The following is a 21,541-nucleotide window of genomic DNA, read 5'->3' as shown; positions in this document are numbered from 1 at the left end:
GTAACGAAATACATTTACTCAAGTACTGTACTTAAGTACAATTTTTAGGTACTTTTACTTTTCTTGAGTATTTCAAATTTATGCCTCTTTATACCTTCAGAGGGAAATATTGTACTTTTTGCTCCACTACATTTATCTGAGATCTATAGTTACTACTTACTTTACTTTTACATATAAACCACATGACGTATGACACACAGGTGTTTCCATTTCTCTGGCCTGTCAGACCTGCAAGAAGAGAGTTCCTGAAGCTGTTTAAAATTATATTTTTGATCTTGTTTTACAAGATAGTAATTTGTGAGCACTAAATAAATATCTTATGTGCATAAGAATTAAAAAAAACCTTTGGGGTTTTGGGGGCTCTAGAATTCAACACTCTGAAATGGGCCATTTGAAAAGTTGGTACTTTTTCTTTTGTTACTCTGAGTACATTTTGCTGGTAATACTCCTTTACTCCAGTAGAATTTTGAATGCAGGACTTTTAATTGTAACAGAGTGTTTCCACACTGTGATGTTGCTACTTTTACTTAATCAAAGGATCTGAGTAGTTCTTCCACCACTGGTAAGAAATATACTATATCTGAGAGAAAAGGACATGATGGAAGAAAAATGGAAAGACTTGGATCAACAGGAGCAGGATTAAAGAGCATCCTGGAGTCTGGTGGAAGTGGACAAAGCTAGAAGAATATTGGTTAGCTTCCTGAGGAGAGCAGGGCCCATATTTATTGGACTGCTAAAAGTAAAAATTTGGATTTAAGCGAAAGATACACTTACATTCTTCACTTTCACGCCTACTCCCAATCTATTTATCAAACTTCTTTTGATTTAAAAATGCTCTTAAATTTGAGAGAGCTCCAGAGATCTCTTAAATTAGTGAAAAGTTGATCATAAATGACTGCAGTAACAGAGCCAAGCAAACCTCTGTGTTCTGTCTGATAATAATAATAATAATAATAAGAAGAAGAAGAAGAAGAAGAAGAAGAAGAAGAAGAAGAAGAAGAAGAAGAAGAAGAAGAAGAAGAGAAGAGTTTGGTACGAAGTTCTCTTTATTATATGACTTCTCTAACAGACCTCATCTACTACCAGCAGAATGTCTTTCAGCTGAATTTTGTTTCTTTTTCAATTTCCTATTACTTCATCCTTATTTATATATTTATTATAAATATATAAGATATTTGTTAATCCCCCATGCTAATTATTCCTTGATATTTAAAGATTTCACACAGATAAAATGAACTTAAACTAAGAGAAATCATAAGTAAAATGTGGGGTGATCTAAGGGAAAAGACCTTTTAAACTGATTCTTTAGAATATTGATTATTAGACGTTTGACAATAGCTGGCCCTGGACTGACGGATAAAATGACCAACTGGACACTGTAGGAGTGGAGAAACTCCAGAAGATGGCAGTAAAGCTACGCTAAGGATGGCAGCTGCCGTCAAGCCTCAGAGCAGAAGAAGAAGAAGAAGAAGAAGAAGAAGAAGAAGAAGAAGAAGAGGAGGAGGAGGAAATGACGAGCATGCCGGAAATGGTCACCAGTGAAAACAACAACGCGCCAAATTTGTGCCAAATTCATGGCAGTCGCTGCCTCAAACACATGAACAATTTTGTCTGATCTTCGCGAGTCAGTTTGGAAAGAGCTGCTGGCTGAGGAAGACTGTGCAGGTAAGATAGTTATTGAACCACCAGTCGACTGGTTCTGTTTGAGCGCATCGTGTGAGCTTCTGGCATTTAACAGCGTCGTTTCACCGCAGAGCAACAGTTTGACAGATAACATGCTAAATATACAATGAGCAGACGCTGCGTAGGAGTGGCGGTATCAGCATGGAGTGAAATAAGAGTAAAACGTAGCCTGGGAAATGCCTCACTGCGTGTGTGTCTGTGTGTTTTAGCATGGCGGTGCCATTTGTGCAGGACTGGGACCTTGTTCAGACACTGGGAGAGGGAGCCTACGGAGAGTATGAATCCTTTTTTTATCATTATCATTTACATAACATTTATTTACCTCGTCTTTTTCCATAGCAGTGCATGTCCAGGCGATAAGAGACGACATTGCCCTTTCAACTATTGATTGTTGTCTCAGAAAGAAAATCGCTAGCTTGTCTCACATCACAGCCTTTATTCGCCTTCTTCCCATTTTTGCCTTGTCCCCTGCGATCAGAGTGAGGCTACTGGTGAACAGGCAGACGGAGGAGGCGGTTGCAGTGAAGGTGATCGATACTTCCCAGGCCAAAGAGTGTGCTGAAAATGTCAAGAAGGAGGTCTGCGTCCATAAGGTAGGTCAGGCAGTTGGTCAGCAAGTGCGAAAGTATTGGAAGTGCTAACCAGGTACCATGTTGTCTAAGTGGCCAAAAGCTTTGAAAATGAATTGACCAGAAATTTCAACCAGAAACGCTGTTCGAGAGCACTGGTCTATGCGAATAATGATGTGTGCTTTTCTGCTGTTTGGTAGATGCTCAACCACGCCAACATTGTACGTTTTTTTGGCCATCGGAAGGAAGGGCCGACTGTGTACCTCTTCCTGGAGTACTGCACGGGAGGAGAGCTGTTTGACCGAATCGGTGAGGCGGACGACTGCAGCTGGCAAACGCAGGACTGCTCTCTCAGAGGCTGTGGCCGAAAGTCTGATGGTTGCGTTAGACTGAAGTCACCAAAATACAACTTCATCATTCACTCATCTTTTCTTTAAGCATTACAACTGCACTGTTAAGAATTACAAGTATTTAGTTTCTGATCATCCAAAAACTCCTCAAAACTACCTGTTGATCACTGTGATTTACCAGACTCATGGCTAATTCTTGAGTTTATTTATTTTTTACATAAATTTAATATAAAATTTACTTGACAGATGGGTGGAAATACATCCTTTGATTTTTTTATTTTTTATTTTTTCTCTCCCCCTTATGTTTTGCTTTTCACATTAGGAATGTAGATTAACCCTTTTGTAAGTATGACATAGTGGCATTGGATAGTTAATAGGCTATATTTAATAAAAGGCCAATATCAGCCTGAACACCAGTCTCTTGCTGCTTCGCTAGAAATGCTGCTTGGATGTTGGTCATTCATTACGTTCATTAAAATGTTCTCTTACTTTCATTTTAGAGCCTGATGTTGGGATGGATGAGAAAGATGCCCATAGATTTTTCCAGCAGCTTATAGGAGCTGTGGTGAGGTCAAACAAATCTGTGTGTCAATGTGATCTCCTTCACCTGTGTCTGCTGTTATTCAATTTTCAGTTGCACTTTTGCAGGAGTACCTCCACAGCGTTGGCATCACTCACAGAGACATAAAGCCGGAGAACATTTTGCTGGATGACAAAGGTGAGGGAATACAATGTGTATCAGCGTGTTGAGGGAATAACTCTGGCTTGTATTTATTATAACCATCGTCTGCTGCTGTTTTACCTTTTAGACAACCTGAAGCTGACGGATTTTGGCCTGGCCACCATGTTCCGTTTCAAAGGACGAGAACGTCTTCTGAGTCGACTCTGCGGGACGCTTCCCTATGTGGCTCCGGAGCTTCTCAGCCAAACGGAGTACAGAGCTCAGCCGGCAGATATCTGGGCTTGTGGAATAGTCCTCACTGCCATGCTGGCTGGAGGTAAGATCACAAAGTCCGTGTTTACTGGGGTACACACGATATCATATGCACTTCTGTAGTCCAATACAATACAATACAATAGCCTTGTTATTGTGAAGGTTATAGATTTTTTTTTGCCAAGGATGTTAGAGAAGTGTTGATTCAACTCTAGTCATTTTTAAAGCTGCCGTTTGTGGTCATGTTGTAGGGTACTATATTATTTACTGTATGTGTATTTAACTACGCAAAATGTTGTTCACCAATGCATGCTTTTATTTTCATATAAGTGTTAAAATTGTTATTGTAGTTTTGACCCACTTAACAATGCGTCAGCAGTTGGAGCTGCTGAGACTGAGACATTCAGCTCAGAATTTGCGTCAAAATCCGTATTCCCAGTTGGAGTCATATCTCAGTCAAATCTGAATACATGGACATAATACACATATCTTTATATTCTGTGCGACTTACACTGATTTCTCTCTCAAAAAAAAAAAAGACGCTCCTCGTGAATCCAGAACTTGCCTGACAATCAACACATTTTTCAAATTTCTTCAGAATCAAAGTAATCCAGTGACAGTTGTCTGTATATCCATGGGGACACACTAAAGGCGGGAGGAACATGCTGATGCGTCTTGTCCATCTCTTTGCACCTTCAGGCCATGAAGCAGCATTGTCTCTCTGCAGTAGATGTGTGGAAACTTTTTGTCACTGTCTTTGTGTTGCCTCTTTTGTCAGAGTTACCATGGGACCAGCCCACTGATAGCTGTCAAGAGTATTCAGATTGGTTTAAAAAAAAAATATCTACCTCCTTGGAAGAAAATACAACCAATGCCTCTTAGTAAGTTTCAAATGATATAAGTTTAAATACTACATTTTCTAAATTGTCTTGGAGCTTTATTTAATTCACATGCAACCTCTCTCTTCAGGCTTGTTGTCCAAATTACTGCAGGCCAGTCCAGATGCACGCATCACTATCACAGACATACAGAAAGACCGCTGGTTTATTCAAGGCAAGTCTCAGTATTAGTATAACACCAGGAATTAAACTTTAAGTTCAATGTTTGCTGGACTGATGTCTGTCTTTGGTTCTCTGCAGGTGTAAAGCAACCACCAGGTCCTCTGGGCTCAGGAGGACACAAACTTCTTCGATCAGATGTGGGACTCAAATCCCGGGCCAACAGGTCCGAGCTTCGTGTCTTTCTTATTTTAACTCAAAAGTTGAATTTCTTTTCCTGCCTGTAATCTTAACGCCACATTCTTCCCTCCGTAGTGATGACAGGATGCAGTTTTCCAGCTCTCAGCCTGATTTTGCAGCAGGTGGCTGGGAAGCCATGTTGTTAATCAGTCAGACCGACGGTCAGGTCAGCTTCTCCCAGCCGACCAAGCCGGAGCACATGTTGCTGGGTAGTCAACTACTGGCAACACCGGGAGCCAGTCAGGTAATTCACATACTCTGTTTTATGATACATGTGACAATCTGTGTGAATGTCCAACAACACAGGCTCTGGGAGTGATCGTTTTTTGTTTTTGTCCTCTTATCAAATTGCTTTCTTCTGCTCTCCATCTAAAAGTATCAAAATCTATACAAAGCAAATTGATGTTTTATGAATTCCCACTTTTAAAATGTTGCATTAAGGAAAAATAATGCTGTCAGTGATTTCATGTCTTAACCAGTTCTTCTCATTCTTGTCTGCGTAGTCGCAGTGGCAGAGATTAGTGCGGAGAATGACTCGTTTCTTCACCGTTGTGACTGCTGATGCCTCGTTATCTGCCCTGAAAGACGCCTGCGACGACCTGGCACTTGGCTTCAAACTCACCTGTGCCAAACAGGTACATCTGTACTCAAGAATACAGGATTCAAATATTTACAGAGGTTCAATACATTCTTTTACACTTTTGAGTAAAGGGAACACCTCCAGAGCCACACAGCTGTTTCAGCTGTCACCAAGATAAACACACAAGCCTCGCGCAGCTGCTATGGACCATAATACACTTTAGCTTAATGAACCTCTCCCTCCCCTTTAGGTGACGGTGAGCACACTGGACAAGCGCAATAACAAACTCATCTTCAAAGTTCATTTGCTAGAGATGAATCAGAGAGTGCTGCTGGATTTCAGACTGTCTAAGGTGGGTTTTTAGCATTTCAAAGTGTGTAGTTTTTCGAACATGAATAATCCCTTACCACAGCTGCGACAATAGTGTAATTACCACTAACACCTAAGACAGTCGCTGTCTGTGAAGTGTGCTACTACCACAAAAAAGAAAATAATGGAACAGGATTTTTGTGAAACGTTACCTAGCACCAAGAAAACAACTGCACAGCAGGGATGTACCAGTGTTTTCTTTTAGCTAATATCCAGTAAGACTTTTTAGACTCCTCCAAAAAAAAAAAAAAATTGATATATTATATATAAAACTCAACTGAATCAGGTGACATAATTCAAGAGGAAATAACTTTACAAGAGGACTATTTGAGAATTGGCTCAGGATTGAGAGAAGATAAAATGGAAACCAAGATAAAGGATGACAGTCGTCAAAACTGTCCAATAATTGATTTACCTCTCAGTCCATATGGCTTCACGTTTACACCCCTTGGTTCATATGTAAAAAGTTTTAGTTTGAAGACAAAACATGCCAGAACTGAAAGGCATCACCTAAAGAGTCACTCTGAGAGTACATTTGGCTCATACAATGAGCTAAATGTACAGTTTTGTCGGAGGGGATGTTGAAGTGTGTCTGTGTGTTTTTTCCAGGGTGACGGTCTGGAGTTTAAACGTCTCTTTGTGAAGATAAAACAGAAGCTTGGCGACATCATCAGCACTCAGAAGATTTTACTCCCCATCACATGAGCAGCTTCAGCCTCACAGTTTCTGGTGTCCACAAAAAAACTACCATGGAAAGTGGAGAGAAAACCTGTACATATTGAGCTGTTCTATTGATATTTTAAATGTGTTCTGATGTTCTCTTGATGTGTGTTTTGGATTTTGTTTTCATTTACTTCTATCATGTGAGAAGACGTTAAGCATTAGATGTCAGGAGGGAGGACATCTTTGAAAGCTTTCATTTTCAGCCGCTTCTCACTTGTTTAAGGTTTAGTTTAGTGTTAAAATGTGAACAAGGTCAGAACCTTTACACTGGTGCACACAGGGATAAAACTGTGTGTCCATGCTGCTCTGCCTTTAAAAGGCCTGATTTGTTATGATTATGTTTGACATGATGCAGTCCATGATAATTCTCAAACTAATTATTAAAAGACCGACATTGCACACTAAAGGTTCTGTGATAAATGATAAATGCACACAATGAGGATGATCACTGACGAATAAAGGAATAAATTTAGGGTTAGATATATGATGGGCCAGTAACCATGCGAAATATGAAAGCCTTCCTTGTTAAAAAGTTTTCCTTGTTTTTAAAAAAAAGAAAGAAAGAAAGAAAGAAAAACTTTGGCTGAGCCTTATACATACATATCATTTAATGTAGAAATTTATTGAGTCCCGATGTCCATGCTTTGAATGATGGTATGAGGGCACCTTGTAACTGTTACTGTAGTTGAGATGAGGTCTAAGTCACAGGCCACACGTGCGATAACGGTTGTGCAAACTGTCTAAAAAAATACTAATGTTACTAAGGTTAGGTTTCAACTGCAGGAGTCTGTGATGAATGACTAGGAGCCTGTAGCCTTGACGGTGATGGTAACGCTGACAGGCTCGTCATCGTCTCCAGGGGGAGGCGCGTGGCTGGTGGTGGGGGTGGGGGTGGCACTCAGGGGTGAAGCTGCCCGGGGTAAGACCATGGTTGGACCTGGAAAAGAATCAGCATCGAGGTTCAGCATCAGGTAGACGAGCAATTAAAATTTTTAGGTCTGCTGGTGGTTGAAATTCAGACTTCGCAGAGGATCTGATGAGCTGACAGGAAAGCGATTGTGCTTGCTGTCAGCAGTTTCCACAAGATTTAAAACACTGAACACTTTGGAATTAACTTTTTTTTTTAAATTAACAGATCAACATAATTTTCTATATTAAAGGCCCTCCACAACAGACGCACACTCGCTCAGTTGTTACTTATATGGCCTGATTAGAGTTCCTCTCAGGAGTGTGGGCGTATACAGACTGTTTGGCGGGCATCTCCCTCACTATCTCGTTTTCGTGCAATGAAATTTTTCTGGCTCTCAGCCCTGAAAAGAGGATGTGATGTCAGATCTGCAAATCCACTGGAGCACAGACGCCCGACGAGAGACCAAAGCCAGGACCCCCTGAAATCCACCCGATACCAACATGGGCCAAGTGACTGGCCTGACTGGTCTCCCCAAGACTCCTGCATCATGATGCCCATGGTTGAAGAGGCGAACCCAGGAGGGGTTGGGAACGCCCCGGTGACAATCCATGTGTTTAGATCATGGACTAAGTCAGACCTGGAAAAGGTCATGAGTGGAATCCCGCATCCAGATAAAGTTCGGGGATAGGAGTTTTTGTTGCCCAGCTGAGTGAACTGATCTTTCAACACCGACCAATCCCTAGAGAAATAAAGACACTGTCTCTGAATGACTCCCCATATGAATATATGTTCATTTTCTCCCCATATGTTCATTTTACCACCGCTAGCCTCTGCTTCAAAACAACGCGAGCAGAGAGCAGAGAGTCGTCTTGAATGTTTGCCACATTAGCAAAATAACTTATGACAAAACACATTAAGATTTGCATTCACTGTACAGACAGGGAGCATCCTCATCAGACGGGCAACTTGGTGATCGGAAGGGTTAAAAAGTCCCATGAAAGCGCTGCATTCCCATATAGGCCTACGCCACACAGACGTTTATGGGCTTAATGAATGAAGGAATTAATGAATTCTCTTTATTTATATTGCGCTTTTTACAGTACAGTCATCTCTAGAAGGCATTGCAGACACACACTACAACAGGCAATGTTGTCAATGTAGCAGGCCTTTGTCATATGAGGAAAATGTAGACTGCTTCAGCATCACACTGTAATGTTTAAAATGTCCTACAACACTTGTCATTTTTGCCATTGACCAATCAGCAAACTAATGTCAGATGCCCCAAATCATGTTTTAAAAATAAAATATGATGTAATAGAACTTCCTGCATGATCAATATATATATATATATGTTTTTCTGCATATATGTAGTTTGTTATCGTGGGCTTCATCTGTGGAGCACTCTCCCACATAGAGTAGTAGCTCAACTCAGAAAAGCGGCTTAAACTGGTGATGTCTCTACATTTACATTTGTAGTGGAATAAAATGGCAGGACCAGGAGAAAGATTAGGGTTTAATCTGGGCACCTGCATGACCCTGATCCCAGACAACTCAGATCATATCAAAAGTGTGATAGCAGAGTTAGAGAAGATTAGCGATGCATTTGGTCAATCAGAGTGCGCTGGTTATAGTTTTAACAAATGGCTGATAGAAAACTTAAGACTTTGGGGCCCACTTGTAGCGCAGGTTATTTTGGTAGTTGTCCTCCCCCTGCGTTTTGCAGCTGTGCCCTCGCCTGTGCTAAAGTGATGATACACGGACGGAGAGCAGGAGGATTCTCTACAGTGAAAAAAAAAAATCAACCTCGGTGTAAGAGAAGACTGGAAACCTCCTTATGCAGGAGAACAAGACAAAGAGGCAAAAGTGTAAATATGAAGTAGACTGCCGGGCTTACTCTGAATGTGATGGCAAAAAAACAGCAGATGCTATTGGAAGATGATTAACAAAATTTATCAGAGGGGGGAAGTGTTAAGGAAATTATTAGATATTCGGTATAAGAATTAATGTTGTTAAATATTAAATGTGTTGCTGGGCAGACAAGTGTCACAAGGGAGAAATGTACTTGAGTAACCTTTAAATACAGCAGTTGTAGTTGTGTGGAAGACGAAAGGCGATGCTTCTCTGACCACTGCCCTAAGCTGCAACCTGTGACCGCTCCTTTACTGCTGACCTGAGCTGCAGCCTGTTTCAGTGGTGAAATGGTGTCCAATGGTGCCCAATGGGGCCCCACCGCTGTTGCTAGTAAACCAGGCCAGATAAGGAGACAGAAATCTGAAGAGACATGAACCTCCCCACTAACACAAAATAAAATTTGGTGATAAAATCACCAAATAAGGTGTTTAGGACGCATCTCGGGACATGCGGGGGTAAGTGTATAAAATGTTGGTGTAACTGCTGATCGGGGGTCTTCATCCCTGAGTGGTGGGGCATTCGTTTGCATACGTTTTCGGAATAAAGTGGAGGAAAGGAAGAATTGTGTCTGTGGTGGTTGGTACACATCTCCCCTCAAGTAGCCTAATAGTGGAGGATTTCCTCAACAGTTACATTCATTTTCAAATGAAGAGGCAAAATATTTTAGCTTTGAGTTCTTAAAATACCAACTGAAATCACATCTACTCATCCATTTTGTAGTCAAAAATTATGACAAGGGAATTTTAAATGTAATGTTAATAGTTTTTTATTATAACAAAGAAGGAAAATCAAAAAGTACTAAATATTTGTGTCCAAATGAGTATGTGAACTCTGACATTTATATGAATGTGTGTTTGATGTGGGTTCATCTTGCCTGGGCTGGTAAATCTACCATTGTCCTCTGTTCCTCCCTCTGGCCTGCCTACCACTTCATCCTCTGGGAAGTTGATGTTTTCCCTCGACTGGCTGTGCTGCCTGGACACATCAAAACAATGGACCACTTTCAATGGCATGTCGATACAAGTAATTAGCTGTCAACATCATTACAAACAAATGCAAATTTTTCATTGTTGGTGTTATATACAGTATATAGACAGATAAACAGATACTCACAAGCCAAACAGCATGTCATGTAGTCCTGTTGGGAAAAAAAACAAAACAGAATATTAATGCCACGCAGCGGGGCAAATGCTTCATTACAAAGGCCATTAGGATGCTGGTGTTTGTCTGCAGGACTCACGAGGATTGTTGTTGCGGTTACGGATTATGTACACGAGCAGCAGCACCGTGATGATGGCTGCAAAGAGCATCCCACCTATAGCTGCTCCAATCACAGCAGGGTACATGTTGTAGCGTGGTTCCGCTGCAACACATCACAGTTACACATTGCAAAAGAGTACACCTTTGACAAAACACGCAATGTTACATTAACTGTGATAGCCAGAATACAGGAATTTTTGAAAAAGGGTGTTTCTCAATAAGTCTGGCTGACAAAAGTCATAAGGTTAAAGCATGACTATGTAACTTTAAGATATGGAAAACACAATCTTCCTCTTAAACATAAAAGTTAAATTTGTAAGCAATAAAACCCACCCTTGTGTGGTTTTATACACTTTGTGGTTTTGATGCTACAGCCTTACTTGGTCTGGTATGACCAGTAGCTTATGATGGCTAATGTTAGCAAATTTTAGGCAGACATTGCTGTTTAACTGACATTACCAAGTCAGGTCACCAACTTGTAGCTTTAATGTTCTTTTGGTTCTACTACACTGTGTTGTAGCATTTACATTACCCCATCATTTTCACTTTTGGCTACACTGACTGCTTTTCAGCAAAAGTTACATAGGCTTACTTTAAAATAAAGCCCTGTTTACTAATAAATTGACAAAACAGGGCTGAAAACCACTTTCTTATCCTACACTGACACCTGACCTACAAGCCTTTCTACACCCTAAACAATCACATGGCTTGGTTTGATTAGATCCTGCTATACATGTTACAATTAACACAAAGGATTTGCAAGAAGAAGCACACAGGGTCAGTTTAAGGAAAGGAAGGAGGTAAAGAGGAATTGACTGGAAGGTGTGAAGCGGTGAGGTGTGTGATATTGTCTGTGTTTTTGATTTGTGTCTGAGTCTTTCACCTGAGTGGATAACACAAAAAGAAAAACAAAAATGTTAGACTGTCATTAAAGTCACTGTAACAGCAATCAGAGCAAGACACAAGCAACAACAATGTTTGAATAATCACCTAACTCACCGGCCACATTTTAAAATTTCACATTACTACTTGTTTCGCCTGCCTTTGCCCATTTTTATCATGCACTGTATGTTAAGACATCCTTAACTCAAGCCCCTGTCTTTGCTAAGTTGTCTGCCAAAAATCTGACCAGAGTTTCCTCACTCTGTTTACGTACTATACCTGGAGTCTTAGATGCAGAAGGGTGTCCAATGGTGCGGTGGTTGATGGGTGTGATGCGGAACTGGTAGGTAACGGTCGGTGTCAGTCTCCCAACTGTATGACTCCTGACTTCTGGGTCCTGGATGATGTTACGGTACCAGACTGGTGGACCAATCCTCTCCTCTCTCCCCTCCTTTGAATCATTGCTGCTGCCTCTCCTTCCTGGTCGCTCTGACACATATCTGTGCTCCAGGATGAAACCTGTCCAACCTCCTTGGTCCTCACTGTGTACCTGCCACTCCAGTTCCACCTCGTTACGCTGTCGGCTGTTGTACATCACTTTGATCAGGGTCGCATTGGGTGGCATGGGGTGCCCTGATAAAGAGCAAAAAACACAACCGAACGGAAAAATACACTTCTGTATGACTTCTGTTTGTTTAAAGTGGACTTTGGTCCAGACTGAAATATCTAAATGACTATCGGATGGATTGCCACAAAATTTTGTATACGATGTTTCCCTCAGGATGAATTGTAATTAGTTTGGTGATCCCCTCACTTTTAGTCTAGCACCACCCTCCAGTACTTTGTTTATTGCCAGATAATTCCCATCAGCCTCAGCGGTACTTTGTTTTTTGTGCTAATTAACATTTTTAGCATTTTAACACGCTAAATTAACATCGTGAAGGTGGTAAGCATTGTCATTGTCAGTGGGTTAGCATGCTGATATTGGCATTTAGCTCAAAGCACTGGTGTGCCTAAGTACAGCCTCACAACGCTAGCATAGTTGTAGACTCTTAATCTTTTGTGGGAAATATGTTTTCCACTTTCTTTATGAGATTTAGCTGAAAAGACTGATACCACGTTTATGCCTGTGCAGTACATATGAAGCTGAAGCTAGCAGCTGGTTACCTTAGTTTTTCATAAAGACTGGCAGCAGGGAGTAACAGTTACCCTAGCTCTTTCCAAAGGTAACACAATCTCTCTACCAGTACCTTTAAAGCTGAGTGATTAGCATGTTATACCTTGTTTGTTTGATCCGTTCAAAACCCAAGTGTAAAAAGGGCAATTTTTGTTTTTATTGGTGGTTATGTGTCAAACTATTTCTTAGTTGGACGCAGTGACTCTGCTGGTTGCCTGGCAAGACTTGATGAAGTCACTGCTACTGGCCAATAAATAGTCCGATATGTTTATCCCCATAAACCACAACTTGCCATTTTTACATTAAGGTTTTGTATGCCAACTACAGATAATATATCTAGGACGCTGGCTTGATAAAACCTGTACCCTTTCCAACAGTGCCAGTCTACCTGTTGTCCCTGGTTTCTAGTCTGTATGTTTAGCAAAGATAATCAGCTGCTGCCTGCAGCTTCATATTTATCGTACAAACATTAGAGTGGTATCAATCTTCAAATCCAACTCCCTGCAAGAAAGCAGTTAAGCATGTTTTCAAAAATGTCGAACTATTGCTTGAAAAGCTCTGGCAGGACGACAACAGATATAGCTAAAAATATATATATATATATTTCTTACTCTTGACCACTAAAGTTACATTGATTTCAGTTCCTCCCACTGCGTTGAAAGAGGTGCACTTGTACTCGCCACTGTCTTGAGTCTCATCCGTGTCTCTCACAGTCAGATTGGCCCATGCAGATGTTCTCAGCAGCGTGTACTTCGAGGTGTCTTGGACGTCCAAACCCTGATTATTGAACCAGGTGATTTCACTGACAGGAAGATAGTTGGCTCTCAGGTTGCAGGTGAGCTGGACATCACTCCCCTCATATACAGACACAACTCTGCGCTGCGTTAGCAACACGGGAACTTCTACAGGTGACAAGTGAATGCATAAATGAATTCATTAACAAAACGTATCTGCTGTTTTTTGTAAGGTGTTTCTGATGATGTGCACTGACCCAGTGTGAGCCTGCAGGTCTTGGCTTGGACAAGAAGTGGATGTTTAGCATGGCAGGTGTAGGGCTTCCCGCTGTGGGCGGTACCATAGCGAAGGATCAGGATGTTGGAGTTTTCTTCCCCGCCTTTACCCTGGCCACCCGGGCCTTCCCACCACACCAAGGCTTTTGGGGCCCCTCCATCCCAGGAGCAGGACAGCACCAGATACTGCTTGTTGTTAGTGACATAGGCAAAACACACTGGCTCTGCAGGGGGAACATCTGGTTGAGAAGAAGAGGTTGAAGGGACATGTGAAAGGTTAAAAGAACAGCGAGCAGACAAAACCAACCCTGTTTCTTTTCCTCTACGGTTTCTTACATGTGCGTGTGCTGCACTCTTTTGACTGTTTGATCGCCGGGTGGGAGCCCATGCATGTAAATAAGCTGTTATTGGAAGTCAGGCCTTCAGACGGCAGCAAGAGGGCAGTGTTGGTAAGTGGATTTGTTTGCTGCCATGTGTCAGCCTCGTCTTGTCCAAATTGTTTCAGGACTCCGGTCCATTGGAGGGAGGCAGAGGGGAATCCACCAGGCCAGGAGCAGAGCAATCTCAGAGAGCTGTGGTTCAGAGCTGGCTGCACAGAACAGGACGGGGAGCCATCAGGTGGGTCTGTGGGGATAAGATACAACATAATGAGGCATTGATCTAAAAAGTGGTGGTTACATGAGGTCATCGGGGCCAAAGAAAGTGCCTGCGGGGCTACAGTATTTAGGATGTTTGTTATGAATCATCTTACCAGCATTATAGAAGAATAATATGCCTTTCATTAGATTTCTTTTCACTTGCAACCATTTTTCATGAAAAAGCTGGGTAACACGGGCAAATGTCAAGTTAGTACTACAGAACCTGTCTTTTCTAATGTGAAAGCTTATGTATATATGTATATATTTATCAATATATCTATATCTATATCTATATATGTGTATATCTATGTATATATGTGTCTGTGTATATATTTATATAAATGTATATGTGTATATATATTTATATGTATGTATATGTGTGTGTATATATATGTATGTATGGGTGTATATGTGTGTATATGTATTTCTCTTGGGTGATGTATTGTTTTATATCAGATACAAGATCTGAGTAACTGAACTGGCAGAACAGCAGAAACTGTGACAGGAGAGTGAAATGACAAGCATCTAGTCAACCAACGCTTGCCATGGCTGTGACATCACAGCGAGGTACCTGCCAGAGAGTCCCATCAACTTCTCAGCCGGCCCGAACAGGAGAATAGGTCTGCAGCACTCCCAGACTCTGCTGTGTGTTGGTATGTAGTTGTATGAATGCATGTTCATTTGCAAGCTTTCTGGGTGTGTTTTGAAGTCTTACTCAGTATACAAAGCTTGGAATATTAGAACTGATGTACTGAATGGAAAGGGAATGTTTGAAATAGAAAAAGTGAAGAGGAAGTGAAGGAAGTTTCTGAGGAACGCTGAAAACAAGAGAGATGTAATTGAAAACAAAATGAACAGGGAGATTCAGTGTTAATATAGATGAAAAACCAAAGGTGATTAAGAGTATGGATTTCTGTTCTCTTATTCTTGTACCATAAATTTCGAATCTGAATGATTTAATCACATGTCACTCTTTTACACTCCTTGCCATTTTCAGTACCAAGACAGAAGAACAAAGTTTAGGACTGATTAGAAAGGTCAGCAGAGGAGTAGAAGGACTGATTGCATGGTCCAAGGTCAGAGGTCAGAGATCACACTCACAGTAGACAGTCAGGCTGATGGTTTTTTTTGAGCGGGTGTTGAGGTAGGTGTTCTGCGCCAAGCAGGCGTAGTCACCAGTGTGCATGCGGAGAATCTTGGTGATGATGAACTGCGGCCCGGTGTAGACCTGGGAGTTGTTATAGAACCAGACGTACTGACTAGCCGGGTTGGACTGGGCTTGACAGAGTAAAGAAACAGTCTCTCTCTCCAGGGCTGAATATCCCCGCTCTGTCATACTGTACGGAGTCACGTCTATCTGAGGAATGTCCGGGCCAACTGAGGAGGAAGGATGCGAACACACTTAAGTTATGATGGACATGGACATGTTACGTACCCAGGTGAGCAACTTCACGTGAGTTTGTTCAGGTCTAAAATTTATTAGATTATTATTTCTACACTGCAACAATTCATCATTTGGAGTTGTATTTGTAGCCACCTGGTGTATTTGATACCAATATCACTCTCTTTTAGCTCTGTTTCTAGTCCCCACCTACTCCTGAGGGATATATCTGGCTCTTTAGCTGCTGAATGCTCCACTATGTTCAGCAGCTTGACTCTAACTGTCTGTCTGCTGTTTGGTGCGGAGCAGGGGATGTACAGTGGATTTTTAAACCCACATTTTACCCCAAACCCCGAAAAATACTCACAGATGGTGTCCAGCCATAACCGGTTAGAGCTCTCGCTGTTGACAGCATTACTGGCCACACAGTGATACCAGCCGGTGTGGTTGCGGTTGACATCGGTCACATTGATCACGCTGGTGTTGCCCTGTGCCAAGGTTGAAATGTTGCCACTCCGGGTTTCATGTTGCCACATGTACTGGATTGGGCCGGTCCCATTTTCAAGATTGCAGCGCATCCACATTGTAGATCCTTCCACTGGAGATGCATCACTCATCAGGAGGTAAGGCTTACTGACTGGAACTATATTCAAGAAGAAGTCACACAACATGTAGGTATGTTTACTGTCTCTAATGCATAGGAAGAAAATTATTTAGTATATGTACGTATTCATGTATCCAGACAGATCATGTTACCTTTTCATCTAAAGCACATAAAGGTATGGAAAACCCAGGGTCCCAAGCTGAGAGAGGGGCCGAGGGTATTTCACACTTGGATTTAATGTTGCTCTGGTTTTGTGACTGAGGGTTGTAGTTGTAAAATCCAAAATGGCCAACAATACAAATTGGTGATTACACAGGGATAATGTTTTGTGTAGACTAACTGGAAAGCTTGTCTCATCTTAATCTTGGCAAGAAAGTGATAGGGTCTATTTCCCAAAATGCTGAACAGTTCCATTAAGGAAACCATTTAGCCGTGTCACAGCCGTGTTACACCAGAGAGTGATCTGTCTCTACTCTGTCCATTTTTTGGAAATGATACACGTTCAGCCCACTTAATGGGTCGCACAGATTGGGTCTTAAAGGGACTCAGTTGCAATTGAATAATTTATTTTTGCGCAGCTCTTTGAACCCAACTTTTGCTATGAAAACTTTCACAACTCTTTGCAAAGATGGCATTATCATGGAGCATCAATCAGTCAAAATGCACGAATTTTCGACTGACTGCAACATTTTCATACAGTTTTCTCCAAGGTTGAACTTGCACAACATAAACAAATGTCACAAAGCAACCCCGATTGTGAAGATATCTGTCCAGCCATATGCAGATGTTATGCCGCTCATACACATGTCAGACAACCACTCAGTTAGGCTCAGCAGTGTCTGTATTGCTTATGTAACTAAACGTCCCTGGAGATCATAGAATCATAGAATACTGACAATGTTTTAATCCTCTTTTATCAAAAGTACTTAAACTTTTTAACTCATTTGCTGGCTTACACCATTCTGTCAAAAGGACAGTAACTGATTGCAAGGTGCTGTTAACCTCAGCTCTTAAAATATTGGAAAAACACAAAGAACCCTAGTAGAGCTTAATATTGAGCAAAATCATATAAGATTATCAATGACCTCACATGTCCTCTATGACTACTTTAAGCTAATGCCTTCGGGAATGTTGTCTTAGATCGCCCTTATGTCAAACAAATACAAAGAAGATGGTTTTATTCCAGAAGCCATTAGACTTGTGCATAGCTGCAGTGCAAGAAATGGTCAGTTCATCTTGAGTATAGACGTAGTATGTGGCTTTGCCGTTTTGGATATTGTTGGCCAGCTATGGATTGTCCACTGCTATTAATCATTGTGTATCTCAGCTCTTTCTAACGCTGTCATATTTGTATTTTTAGCATTTTTTTTTATTATGTGTGTAAATGAATTGTCTGTGTACACTTTTGGTTGAAAACTCGTGAGTCACAAATTGATTCTTCAGGGATGAGTAAGTCACAAGATATTGGAGTTCACCTGTAAAATGTCCTGCTTGGTAGACATTGAGGTCACAGTTCTTTAGCAAATAAATTTAAAGGATACACATCAAAAATATCAGTTATTTGTTTATGTAGAAACAAGATATCAATATATTTGGATATGGGTGTTGGCCACAAATATCCAGTATCAGTTGAGCTCTTGATTTTATGTGTGCTTGGATACATGCAGATTGTTTATATCAAAGATGGAAACAGTGGTGGTGCTAGGAAGAAAGACAAAAGTTGAGTCCCCTCCCTTGCCTCCATCCTAGCTACAGCCCTGCCTGAAGAAATGAAGTCTTACCCCGCACAGTGAGGTGCACGTAGTAGTAGTAGACTTTGGGCTCCAGCTCTATGTCATAGAAGGCCTGGCAGGTGAACAGGCCCTGTGCGGCCAGAGGCAGTTTCTCGATGCTCACAGCTGCACTTTTTGAGATGACCGTCAGCCGTCCAAGCGTCTCGGCCAGCGTCTGGATCCTTGGTCCTCGCCCCAAATCATACACCACAGCTTTTATAGCTTCAGTGCCGGGCTTGGTGAAGCTCCATAAGTACATGTCAGGTAAGGTGGTGCCGCACTCCAGGATTACCGCTTTGCCCACCACCCCATACACACTGGTGTCCTGGTACACCACCTCCCCGTTGTGATTGATCTGCACCGCTGGGGGAGGGAGAGGATACACACAGACATGCACCCAAATGTGTGTGTGTGTGTGTGTGTGTGTGTGTGTGTGTGTGTGTGTGTGTGTAGGAAAAGGAGATGGTGGTGTCATGTGCCCGACCAGTATTCAATTACAGGATTGATTACACTGTACGTTTCAGACACACTCTAATAATTTAATCAGGATTCCAAGACAGCTAACTGGATAAGTCAAATAATTTTTCCAGACACATTCACTTTATCAACCGTCTTTTACGTCCTTAGCTATTCTTTCTCTTTTACCTTCTCACACACCAAATGGTCAGCAGTTAGGCTTGGGTGATATGGTTGAAATAAATGTCACAATATTAAATAAATATTTTCCAATCTATATATATCCTAAGTGAAAAAAGTGTGCAAAATCACATGTAGAATAATCAAACTGACTTTGAGTGCAATGAACTGTGTTCCACTGTTACACATTACATCAGAAACAACTCTTCACGTGCAAGACAAAATAATGCTACAGCTTTTTTTTTCTTCAGTTTTTAAGTGTAATTTGCTCAGAATCAGAGCCTGACCAATAATTTGGCCAGGCTGATATAGCCAGCTATATTGGTATCAGTGTATGTGTTGGCCAACTCTGTACAAATTTTAAATACAAAATATCCATATCAGCCCCCAGTATCATCTGTCATGCTATATTTCAAATCTTAAATTTTTACAACAGAATTCTACTGAAGAGCAGATTCTACTGAAAGTCAATGAATAAAGAAATTACGCCCAGCCCTATTGGCAGTTCTCTTCATTTGTCATAATATATTCATCAGCCATTCAAATCATGTTATAATTTTTAACTGCCACTCAGAAAAGTGTATAAGATTCTGAAGGCATTGGAAAACCCTTACCATAAGTCGTAAAGGTGACGAGGCCGGTAGGTAGCAATAGAAAGGCCAGCCCTAGCAGTTGGGCCACCATGGTATCATGATGATCCTGAGTCCAACAACCTCTTTAGTCCAAGAAAAACGTAGTAGAGATGATCAAAAGGTGAACCTTTAGGATCACAAAAACTGGTTTCCCTCAGATGCCTGGGGTCACGTCTCTCCCTCTCTCCACTCCAGAAGTTTCTTAGAGAATCCAGTTGCAGGCACTGACTTCATTAGACTGAGAGTAGGAAGGGACGGAGGGTCACTAAACTGATTTGGGTTCAATTATTCATGTGTTTTTCCTTTCTCTCTATCCCTCTTTCTCTCTCTCTTTCTCCTGCAGGGTTAGAGTAACATGGTGTTACTGAGCTCATCTATTTTACAAGACAGAGTGGACAGGTTAGCCTTCCACACACACACACACACACACGCACACACACATGCACACATACACATACAAAATATACTTTATACACTTATTCACACACCTATACATTAACTAATGGGTGATATCTATTCCACCAAACAAGACTTATTTTAGCTGTTACTCCACTTAAATCTTCAAACTGAGACGTGAACACTGAAAAGACTTAATTTGAGAACCTCATAAAGGTTTTGCTGTTATCAAAGGGTTTTTTTTGGTCATATTCAGGGTGTGCGCATTTTTTTTTTTTCAGCCTGTTCCAACTGTGGTGTGTAAAAATTGGGAATGCAGATGAATGTTTTATGCAGATATAAACTGTCATCCCTTTAGCCAGCCTTACAGTGGAAAAAAGGATTTATATCTTCTTAGATTTTCTTTAGCCATTGGTTGTTTCAGTATTATTTTAAGGAGGAAAAAAAAATCTTACATGCTACAAAAAACCCATGAGCGTTTCATATTGATTTGGGAGGCGATGAGCTCAGCAAAGACATGCTTTTATTTAGTTAAATTTTGTTTCTAGTCATCTTGGGCGAGTTGTAGAATTAAAGGCTCCAGATTTTAATTTCAGAGGTCATATGAGGACCGGAGAGCATAGTAAACTCTACTAGTGGGATTAGGATTAAAAGATTCTTCACGTGAGTGATGAGTTTATGTGTTTATTTTAATATCTTATAGAAGGAGAGGAGGTGGGACAGTTGAGTGGAACCTTGAGTATGTAATGTGAGATGTTTGTCATGAATGAAGGCAGGACAGAGATCAGTTTTCCTCACTTGGCAGAGACGAGGACCGAGGGCCACAGTGCGACAAGGTTTTAATCTCTCATCTGTTTCCATGTAAAAATAACACAGCAATCAAGTGAAATTGCATAAAGAAAAAAAATTATATCACCTTCAAATATGAAGATGTAGTCAAAAATGCGTATCTTCAGTGGTTTATCACACTGGAATGCAGTGGGTAGGGTTTTTTTATTCTGATTTCATGAACTTTAAACCCATAGCATGCTGTGTATAGAACCAATACTTCACATAGACATGAATGTACTGTATTTTAATAAACTAAACTGTTTAATGTGTGACCTTTATAGCACACGCACATTGTAAATCATGAACGACTCTTTAAATTGCCTTCCTGATAAGCAGGGCTATGTTAGTATAGCACTGTGGTTCAGTCTCTGACTGTCAGGCAGTAACCCAGTGTCCTCTGAGCCTCGAGTAAAATGACACCAGCTGGAGTTTTGCTGACCTCATTATCACATGTGCATTTATCTACTGTTTGGTGGAGACTGCTATAGTACATCTGACTGGTTTCATGCAAAAAAAATAAATAAATAAAAAGGGCAAGCAGTCAGTGAAAGCAAGACATTAGGGGAAAAATGCAGGCGACAGGAGTTTTTGACTCTCAGTTATTATTAGTAGTTTGTTTGCTCATCATGTAAGCTGTAACCATTAGATATCGGTAATATTCAACACTATATAATTCTGTCTATTTCCTTCAAAGTTGAACCCCCTTAAAGATAAAGATTCAAACTTCCTTTCACCTTGTCTTCAACAGGGATCAGCCATCATCTCGTCTCTGATTGTTTCCATAGTGAGGATGGTCAGCTGACTCGTGATCCTGTTGTCATTGAGACAGTACCGAACTTAGAAATAATTGGATAAAGTTGTCAAGATTTAGGCCAATGTGTAGGCACGTGTGTTTGTGTGTGTGTGTGTGTGTATGTGTGTACGTGTGTGTGTGTGTGTGTGTGTGTGTGTGTGTGTGTGTGTGTGTGTGTGTGTGTGTGTGTGTGTGTGTGTGTGTGTGTCCATGTGTGCAGGACCTAGAAAATATCCCATTTTAACAGGATGATGCAGGCAGC

General features: G+C 41.1%; 2 protein-coding genes across 2 annotated transcripts; one reads left to right on the top strand and one right to left on the bottom strand.

Moving 5' to 3' along the window:
• The first annotated feature begins 1,481 nt into the window (after window positions 1-1,481).
• chek1 (checkpoint kinase 1) lies at window positions 1,482-6,852 on the top strand. The gene is given in 15 exon segments (XM_040150594.1): window positions 1,482-1,665; window positions 1,893-1,958; window positions 2,162-2,276; window positions 2,453-2,561; window positions 3,103-3,167; window positions 3,251-3,320; window positions 3,412-3,600; window positions 4,315-4,375; window positions 4,377-4,417; window positions 4,506-4,589; window positions 4,676-4,760; window positions 4,850-5,018; window positions 5,278-5,409; window positions 5,605-5,706; window positions 6,333-6,852. Coding segments are annotated over 14 exon segments (1,383 nt in total). The 5' UTR covers window positions 1,482-1,665; window position 1,893; the 3' UTR covers window positions 6,429-6,852.
• Window positions 6,853-10,475: 3,623 nt separating this feature from the next.
• LOC120802880 (V-set and immunoglobulin domain-containing protein 10-like 2) lies at window positions 10,476-19,311 on the bottom strand. Its single transcript, XM_040151059.1, has 9 exons — window positions 19,242-19,311; window positions 18,001-18,354; window positions 15,983-16,258; window positions 15,336-15,611; window positions 13,933-14,220; window positions 13,578-13,835; window positions 13,198-13,488; window positions 11,689-12,042; window positions 10,476-10,630 (listed from the first exon to the last, which is right to left on the bottom strand). The coding sequence occupies exons 1-9, from the start codon at window positions 19,309-19,311 to the stop codon at window positions 10,476-10,478; spliced, it is 2,322 nt and encodes a 773-aa protein (XP_040006993.1).
• Between the last annotated feature and the right edge of the window lie 2,230 nt (window positions 19,312-21,541).

This window comes from Xiphias gladius, chromosome 17 (assembly GCF_016859285.1).
Source record: "Xiphias gladius isolate SHS-SW01 ecotype Sanya breed wild chromosome 17, ASM1685928v1, whole genome shotgun sequence".
Classification (NCBI taxonomy): Eukaryota; Metazoa; Chordata; class Actinopteri; order Istiophoriformes; family Xiphiidae; genus Xiphias; species Xiphias gladius.
This window is presented reverse-complemented; position numbering and strand designations above follow the sequence as displayed.

Bases quoted from the DNA above. Each gene is read 5' to 3' on its own strand.
- LOC120802880 (XM_040151059.1), bottom strand. From the start codon at position 19,311: ATGGTGGCCCAACTGCTAGGGCTGGCCTTTCTATTGCTACCTACCGGC. The intron at 14,221-15,335 runs GTGAGTGTGATC...TTATCCCCACAG, and splicing joins CATCAGCCTGACTGTCTACT to ACCCACCTGATGGCTCCCCG. The intron at 10,631-11,688 runs GTATAGTACGTA...GATGTGTTGCAG, and splicing joins TTCTGCATCTAAGACTCCAG to CGGAACCACGCTACAACATG.